The following is an 8,399-nucleotide window of genomic DNA, read 5'->3' on the forward strand; positions in this document are numbered from 1 at the left end:
GCTTTTTGGATGAGAAGCGAAACGTTTTCTTAAGGGACAAAACAGTCCAGCTGCTTTTTGAAGAAGAAAAAAAAACCACTTTTGAGACCACATTCCATAAAGTTGACACAAATGTGAGTGAGGCCTCACCTGGGGAAGGGCACGTTAGGCGACACAAATATTTTGCCGCTCTGCACATCCGCCGATCACTCTGAAGCCACCGCAAGCCAAAATAAACGTTAACGAAGCAGCTCAATTCACAAGCCCAGAATCTGTAGATAGCGGGAGCCAAGTCCAGCACATTAAAACCACAGGTTCCCCCAAAGAGACCAGGGGGCTGAAGGGATGCCGGCTCACCTTCCCCGCCGCCTGTGCGATGAGACAAACAGATCCAGCAAAGGATGAAGAGCTGCGACATGAGATAGGAGAAGGTCCTGTAATTCCTTGCAAGACTCCACAGATCGTTCCCGTCACACTCGGGGCTTCCCACTTTGTTCCCGATGAGGAACCAGTAACCAATCACATTTACAGCATGATTTAAAGAAACAGGTATAGCATTGTTACATGATTTATATATTACCAACCCAACCGTTAGATTATATTCCTAACAGACACTGCCTATAAAAAACTTAAAATTAATTTAAATTGGAGAACAGAAGAAATAAGTGGTGGAATTAAATTTGGAATGGTTTTGCAGTGGATTATCTTACTTTTTAAATGCTATCTTCATGGATGGAATTTATGCAAGCCTTTTAAAAGGAATGGATTAAGTTTTCTTCTATTTTTTTTTCTTTTATCATTCTTTGTAACCTATGGGCTGAAATTCTCCTCTTTCATAACTGTGGGTGTTCTTCTAACTCATTTAAGAATCAGACTTTTTTTAAACTTGAAATACAAAAAAGATACAAAAAGAAACAGAAAATTGCAACAATAACACTGCTACTCAGTTGCTGGAAGGTTTGTGTATTGGAAATGAAACATTGTTACTTTTCTCACTGATTATCTTGGCTTGGCACTCCCAAAGTCTCACTACTTGTTTATAGAGAGTGATAAGAAGAAAAGCATACAGACCTCCCTTTGGAGTATATCTTTAACCAGAGAAAAGTGAAATATGATGAAGAAGTTGGACATGTTTATCAAGTGGAAAAAGTGGTGGTTAAAATCCTAAAAATCGAAGAGGAAAATGAATATAAAGGTCCTTGGTCCCCTCCCCAAATTCAGGGGCTTCCCAAAAGGGCTCCAGGCTCCCCTCTTGCTTGATGTTCAAAGCCTCAAGTTTGAGATTCATCAGAAGAAGTGAATTTTCCGAAGCTGCCAAAATTCTTTTCCTTATAGGTAGTTTTGGTGGCATTTGTGGATTCAGGTCTGAAAATGCCTCAGTTTCCCTCTTTCGCTTTCCGTCTCCTTCCTTTTTTAACGGAAGAAGCTTTGGGGGCTCCAAAGGGATTTGGGCCTTGAAACTCCCACTTCTCTTGCCCTCGGACCCCTTTCCCAAAGTCTCTCCTGGGGGGGGGGTCTCAGCTCCTTTCTCCCCCCACTCTGCTCCCCAGCATCCATCCCAGCCCCCTCCTTAGAATAGAATAGAATAACAGTGTTGGAAGGGACCTTGGAGGTCTTCTAGCCCACCCCCCTGCCTAGGTAGGAAACCCTACACCACTTCAGAGAAATGGTTATCCAACATCTTTTTTAAAACTTCCAGTGTTGGAGAATTCACAACTTCTGGAGGCAAATTGTTCCACTGATTAATTCTTCTAACTGTCAGGAAATTCCTCCTCAGTTCTAAGTTGCTTCTCTCCTTGATTAGTTTCCACCCATTGCTTCTTGTCCTGCCCTCAGGGGCACGGAAGTCTTTCTACAGCATGTAAAGAATGTTTGCTTTGAAAAATTTAAAAATATATATTAAAAAAAAATACTCGGGAGGCGGAGCGAGAAGCTGACGGGGGAATTCTGGGAGTTGAAGTCCCAGAAGGCGGAAGGCAGCGCGCGAGATCGGCGGAGAGGCGGGACTTAGGGTTGCTCCGCCCCCCTCTTATTCGCCTGCGGGGAGGGGGGGATCGCCGTGCGCGCTCTCGTGGCCGGAGAGGCGTCGGGGGCGCGCGCAGCAGCAGCATCGGCTATGGAGGCGGCGGCGGCGGCGGAGGTTTCCCCGGAGCGGCTGGCGGAGGCGGAGGCTCTGCTGGCGCAGCGGGTGTCGGAGCCGGTGCGGGCGCGCTGGCGCTGGGAGGTCAACCTGGGCCAGCCGAACCTGCAGCGGTTCCGGGCGCAGCTGAGCGAGGCGCGGCGAGGCAGGGACGCCCTGCTGGCCCGGGACGCGGCGCTCTCGGAGCCGGAGCAGCAGCGCCTGCAGGGCTTCCTCAGGCTGGAGATCGCGCTGCTCCGGTGGTTCCAGGCGCGCGGAGAGCGCGAGGCGGCCCGGCGGGCGCGGCGGAGGAAGCCCGGCGGAGGATCGGCGGCGGCGGCGGCGGCGAAGGAGGAGGCGGCGCCGAGCGAGGACAAAGAGCCGCCGCCGCCACCGGTCGAGCCAGCAGCCGCGGGTGCAGCGGCGGCCTCGGCGGAGAAGGTGTCGGCTCTGCGGGAGGCGCTGCTGGGCGTGGTGGCGGAGCTGGAGGCGGGCGAGGGCCGGGGGCGGCCGGTGCGCGCGGCGCGGGGGCTGGAGGCGGCCCTGGCGGCGTTCCTGGACGACCGGCTGTGGGAGAGCCTGCGGGAGCTGAGCCGGGCGGTGCGGAAGGAAGGGCGCGGCCGGGCCCGGCAGCTGCTGGCCCTGCGGGAGGCGCTGGAGGAGGAAGGCTGGGCGGAGAGCGCGGAGGCGCTGCGGAGGGAGCTGCAGGGGCTGCGGGCCGGCCTGCGGGAGGCGCCGCTGGAAGGGCTGCAGCCGGTGCTGGAAAAGGCCGAGGCGCTGCTGCGCAAGACGGACTGCTGGGAGGTGGCCTGCCTGGAGAAGGGCTTGTGGGCCGGGCCGCTGGAGGAGGCCGAAGACGCCCGGAGAGAAGCCGGAGCCTTCCGCCAGGCCCTCCGGCAGCTGCCCCTGGGGCAGGGGGAAGCCGTCCTGCGGAGAGCCGCCCGGGAGGCGCCCGTGAAGGAGGCCCACCTCCTGTGGGAGAAAGCGGCCGCCCTGGAGACGCAGGCGCTGGCCTTCTGGACGGACACGCTGAAGCGGGCAGAGGAGCTGCTGGCCCGTGTGGACGCCCTCAGGAGGGCCCTGCAGAACTCCTCCCTGAAGGAAGCCCTCTGGGAGAAGGTGGAGGAGCTGCGGGACGCCTTGCGGGAAACCACCAGGGAGAAGGTCGGCCGCCTGCCCTCGGACGCCTGGGGCAAGAGCCCCCGGGAGATGTGCAGCCGTCTCCATCGGCTCTGCCGGGATTGGCTGCAGCCAGAGAAGAAGACCAAGGCGCAGGTGCTGGACCTGGTCATCCTGGAGCAGCTGCTGGCCGTGCTCCCTGCCGAGACGGCCAGTTGGGTGCGGGAGTGCGGTGCGGAGACCAGCGCCCAGGCGGTGGCCCTGGCCGAGGGGTTCCTGCTGAGCCAGGCGGAGAAGAAGCAGCAGGAAGAGCTGCAGGTGAGAGAGTATCTTTGCATTGAGCGTTTTCCCCATTTTTCTCCCAGAATATGTTATTTGGTGCCCTTCCTCCGTTGTCCCATCTGCACCGAGGGGCAACGGAGTCTGCAAAGTTGAGAGGTTTCATCTGAAACCTTATTTCTCTTTTCCACCTACAGGCACGTCGGGTGCCGCAGCCCTTTGGGGAGGAGGCCGTCCCCAGGCACCCTAAACGGAGGAAAGACCCGTCAGATGCCTCTCAAGAACTGCCTTTCAGGGGGATTCCCCAAGAAGATCCAAGCTGGGGCACCTCAGGAGGTAAGGGGGGGCCTTTCCGAGGGGCCTGACGTTCTCAAGAAATGTCTCAATGCTCTTGCATCGTCCTGAGTTCTTCACGACATATTTTAAAATTCTGCTCTAGCTCCGCGTAAGAAGTCCCATGCAGGAAATCAAAAGTGTCCCCTGCTTGTTTCTAGGGTCCTCACCTTTTCCTGGTGGAACTGAAAGAGTGGCTGAGCCTCCAGTTCAGGTAGGAGAGAATCTTTTAGGAGATCACTTGAAATTCCTCACTCCCTCTGGGACCCAAGAGCGTTTCTGCTCTTTAAGCAGCCTCCAACGGAACGTGGCAGAATTTGTTACGAGATCCCTTTATCAACTGGCACAGGGATCCAAGAGTAGGTCACAACCAGTGGTGGGTTTCAAAAAATGTTCGAGCCTACTCTGTGGGTGTGGCCTCCTTTGTGGGAGTGGCTTGCTGCCCATGTGACCGGATGGGAGTGGCTTGCCGCCCATGTGACCGGATATGAAGATGCCGGCGACACTTGTCAGAACCACCTTAAATTACCCCACACACAGCACTGGCATGCATAAGAATATGATGTCAACTTGTTTTTTAAAAGGCATCTTTAAAGGTTTGCGTTAAAACAACTTCAACACACGCAATGTTCTGATTGCACCACAAACGCAGCAGTCATCCTTACCTTTCACAGAGGCACTGAGTTTTATAAATATGAGCATGATAGTGTAGAATAATCATATCCAAGGACCAGTGGTGGGTTCAATTTTGGAACCTCTTCTGTAGGTGTGGCCTGCTTTCCGGGTCCACTGGTGGAACCTCTTCTAACCGGTTCGGTAGATTTGACGAACCGGTTCTACCGAGTAGGTGCAAACTGGTAGGAACCCACCTCTGGTCACAACCCTGGGGGGGGAGGGGGGCTGGTGGCTGAAGGGTGATCCCTCCCTCTTTTTAACGATTTAATCTTGTCCTTTTTTTTGTATGGATTGCACAGTTATCTGTAAATTGCCCGTATTCACTCTTAATAGTAAAGACTTGGTTTAATAAATAAATAAATCATGCCAGGCAAACAATTAGAAAACAATTCTGTAATCCAGGAGCTGTCAAAAGAAAACCATTCCCTTCCACCATTGGCAGGACAAGCGATTGTATAAAAACAGAGATAAAACGCCAGATTCGCTTGTGTTTGTGGTGTTGCCGATCCAGTGAAACGACGGCTGTCAAACCACCAAGCTCAGCTCAACCCCGATCTGTGTGTATTCTTTTCTCCTAGATAATAATCCGTGCACAATCTTTGCTTGGGGAATTTGTTGAATGAAGGGAAGGAGTTGCAAAACCTTCCTGGACTATTAATGGAGAAGAGTCCCCCCCCCCTCTTTTTCTTCCAGGGTCTTGTCTCTTTTGAGGAGGTGGCTGTGTGTTTCTCCAAGGAAGAGTGGGCTCGGCTGGATCCCCCCCAAAAAGCCCTCCACGGGGAAGTCATGAGGGAGAACCTGAGGAATGTGACCTCTCTGGGTAAGGGCACAGGCGTGTAGAAAAGGCATTTTGTGGAACCAGCTCCTTGGCATAAACCCAACGACACCTTATATCTGGGAGGAGGAGAAGGTCCGCTCTACAAAATTCTCCTCTAGTGGCTCCAGGACACCTTAGACTGAAGCACAGACTGGTTGAGGGACAGTGCTGGAGGCAGAGCCGAGATGGCACAATGGTTAGGGTGCAGTACTGCAGGCCACTTCAGCTGACTGTTATCTGCAGTTCGGCGGTTCTAATCTCACCGGCTCAGGGTTGACTCAGCCTTCCATCCTTCCGAGGTGGGTGAAATGAGGACCCGGATTGTTGTTGGGGGCGATATGCTGACTCTGTAAACCACTTAGAGAGGGCTGACAGCCCTGTGAAGCGGTATATAAGTCTAACTGCTATTGCTAACTGCTATTGCTATTGCCTGCAAAGGGGAGGGGCTGCAGCCTCCCTTGGTTGACGAATCGAAACTAATCCGTGCGATTGGACAGAGCAAACTGGATGCAGCCAATCATACGCCTAATGAAGTCAGGCATAACTATGAGGTTATATGGACTATATGGGCAGAGTGTTTTTAATAGATTTCCTGGGAAATTTTTTTTTAATGAAAGTAAAAACCCAGTTTGACATCACGTAGTGACCGGTGGGTTTTTTTGTCCTGGAAACATGTTGAGTGAGGACTTCAGATTTTTTCCCCCCCACCTGAACCAAGGACTTGGCGGTAAGAAGAGAATGTGTGGGGAAAGATATCTAGTGCAGAACAACGGAAAAAAATCATAGACAGCAAGAGGCGAATATGCTAACCCCAAAGTGCAGAATTATTTTAAGACAAATGGCTTTTAAAATTGTTTCTACTACCCATGAAACATAAATTCCCATCCCATGCAACTTTATATCAATGCATTTGATAAGCTGTGTCAGATTGTAGGTCAGAATAGCCTATAAAAATGTTACAGAGGTTTTTGGGGATTTTCAGAAATGGGATTCTCAGTCGTGTTTTTGGTGGTTATGTTCCCCTTAGTTTAAACACACACTTTTTTTTTCCTTTTAAGGGTCTGTTGGGCAAGAGAACATGTGCTATAGGCAAATATTAGAAGCTCTCAGACGCAAAGAAGGAAGAGACCAAGCGGAGCTAAAAAGTCACGAGAGAAACCAGTCAAAGGATGGAAGCAGAAAGTTTTCTTTTCAGTGCGGCGAAATTCAAGCCTTGGACATTCCCAAAGGAAAAAGGGCAAAGGGTTTTGGGAAAAGTGTGAAAACATTCAGAGAAAAATTAGATTTAAATGACCATGATCACACTACAGACGAAGAGGATCAGAACAGGGAAGATGAAAAAAGTTACAGCTGGACTTTCATTCTTTCTTTGCGGGATAGAATCAACATGGGGGAGAAACCCTACAAATGTCGAGAGTGTGGGAAGAACTTCCGGAGCAGCAGCCAGGTTACTTCCCACAGGAGGATCCACACGGGGGAGAAACCCTATAAGTGCCTGGAGTGTGGGAAGAGCTTCACCTGGAGCAACGACCTGACCTGCCATAAAAGGATCCACACGGGGGAAAAACTCTACAAGTGTTCTGAGTGCGGGAGGAGCTTCAGGAGGAACAGCCAGCTTGCTTACCATAAAAGACTCCACGCGGGAGAAAAACCGTACAAGTGCATGGAGTGTGGAAAGAACTTCCTGTGGAGCTATCAGCTTACTTCCCACAAAATGATCCACACAGGAGAGAAACCCTATAAATGCCCGGAGTGTGGGAAGAGCTTCAGGAGGAGCAGCGAACTGACTTCCCACAGAAGGATCCACACTGGTGAGAGGCCTTATAAATGTATGGAGTGTGGAAGGGGCTTCAGGGGAAGCAGTGAACTGACCTCCCACAGGAGGGTCCACACAGGAGAAAAACCTTATAAATGCGTAGAATGCGGGAGGACCTTCAGGAGGAATAGCCAGCTTACTTACCATAAAAGACTGCACTCGGGAGAGAAACCATACAAATGTATGGAGTGCGGAAAGAACTTCTTCTGGAGCTATCAGCTCGCTTCTCATAAAATGATCCACACGGGAGAGAAGCCATATAAATGCCTGGTGTGTGGGAAAAGCTTCAGAGGCAGCCGTGAGCTTTCTTCCCATAAAAGGATCCACGCATTGGAAGAATTACACAAATGTTTGGAATGTGGAAAGGCCTTCAGGAGCAGCGCTGAGCTCACTTCCCATAGCAAAATCCACCCAGGGGAGAGACCGTACACATGTACAGAGTGCGGGAAAAGCTTCTCTTGGAATTCTCAGCTTACTTCCCACAAAAGGATTCACTCTGGTGAGAATCCGTATGAATGTGCAGAGTGTGGGGAAAGTTTCGGGGAAAGTAGTGAACTTATTTCCCATAAAAGGATCCACTTAGACGAGAGACCGTATAAATGTATGAAATGCTCAAAGAGCTTCAGAAGGAACAGCCAGCTTGCCTGCCATAAGAGAATCCACACAGGGGAAAAGCCATTTAAGTGTGCAGAATGCGGGAAAAGCTTCCGTCAAAACAGCCACCTCCTTTCCCATAAAAACATCCATACGGGGGAGAAGCACTATCAATGCATGGAATGTGGGAAGACCTTCAAGAGGAGCAGTGAACTCACTTCCCATGAAAGGATCCACATGGGGGAGAAGCCATAGGAATGAATGGGTGTTTAGCAAGAGCAGCACCCTTGCTTCACATGAAGGATTCAGCCGGGGGGGGGGGGGGACCCTTATAAATGTGTGGACTGCAGGGAGAGCTTCAGTGAAACAGGCGGCTTCCTTCCCATGCAAACATCCACTCTAGTGGGATTTCCTAGACTGGACTTATCTGATTCTGTTTATGTACACCTTGTCTTTTTGGTATGAACAAAAAATAATAATTATCTGAGTCAGGAATCCTGGCTGTCTTAAGCCTGATTTTTGCTAAAACCTGAAACCTACACCCACAAGAGAGAAGGAATTTACTGGGGAAGATTTCTAACAAAAGGGGTAGCCAGTTTATATAAGATGAATCGGCTTTGGATGGGCTTTTGCCATGTTAATGTGTAAACACTGTTGCAAACCCCCCC

At 51.1% G+C, this 8,399-nt stretch overlaps 1 protein-coding gene across 1 annotated transcript; it reads left to right on the forward strand.

The window, feature by feature from the left end:
- Positions 1-1,883: 1,883 nt before the first annotated feature.
- LOC116523601 (zinc finger protein 85-like) lies at positions 1,884-8,399 on the forward strand. The gene is made up of 5 exons (XM_032238716.1): positions 1,884-3,535; positions 3,694-3,832; positions 3,991-4,043; positions 5,198-5,324; positions 6,380-8,399. The coding sequence occupies exons 1-5, from the start codon at positions 2,096-2,098 to the stop codon at positions 7,984-7,986; spliced, it is 3,366 nt and encodes a 1,121-aa protein (XP_032094607.1). The 5' UTR covers positions 1,884-2,095; the 3' UTR covers positions 7,987-8,399.

This window comes from Thamnophis elegans, unplaced genomic scaffold (genome assembly GCF_009769535.1).
Source record: "Thamnophis elegans isolate rThaEle1 unplaced genomic scaffold, rThaEle1.pri scaffold_59_arrow_ctg1, whole genome shotgun sequence".
NCBI lineage: Eukaryota > Metazoa > Chordata > Lepidosauria > Squamata > Colubridae > Thamnophis > Thamnophis elegans.

Excerpts from the sequence above, each read along its gene's own strand:
- LOC116523601 (XM_032238716.1), top strand. The coding sequence starts at position 2,096 with ATGGAGGCGGCGGCGGCGGCGGAGGTTTCCCCGGAGCGGCTGGCGGAG. Across the intron at positions 3,536-3,693 it reads AGCAGCAGGAAGAGCTGCAG|GCACGTCGGGTGCCGCAGCC; the intron begins GTGAGAGAGTAT and ends TTCCACCTACAG. Across the intron at positions 3,833-3,990 it reads AAGCTGGGGCACCTCAGGAG|GGTCCTCACCTTTTCCTGGT; the intron begins GTAAGGGGGGGC and ends GCTTGTTTCTAG.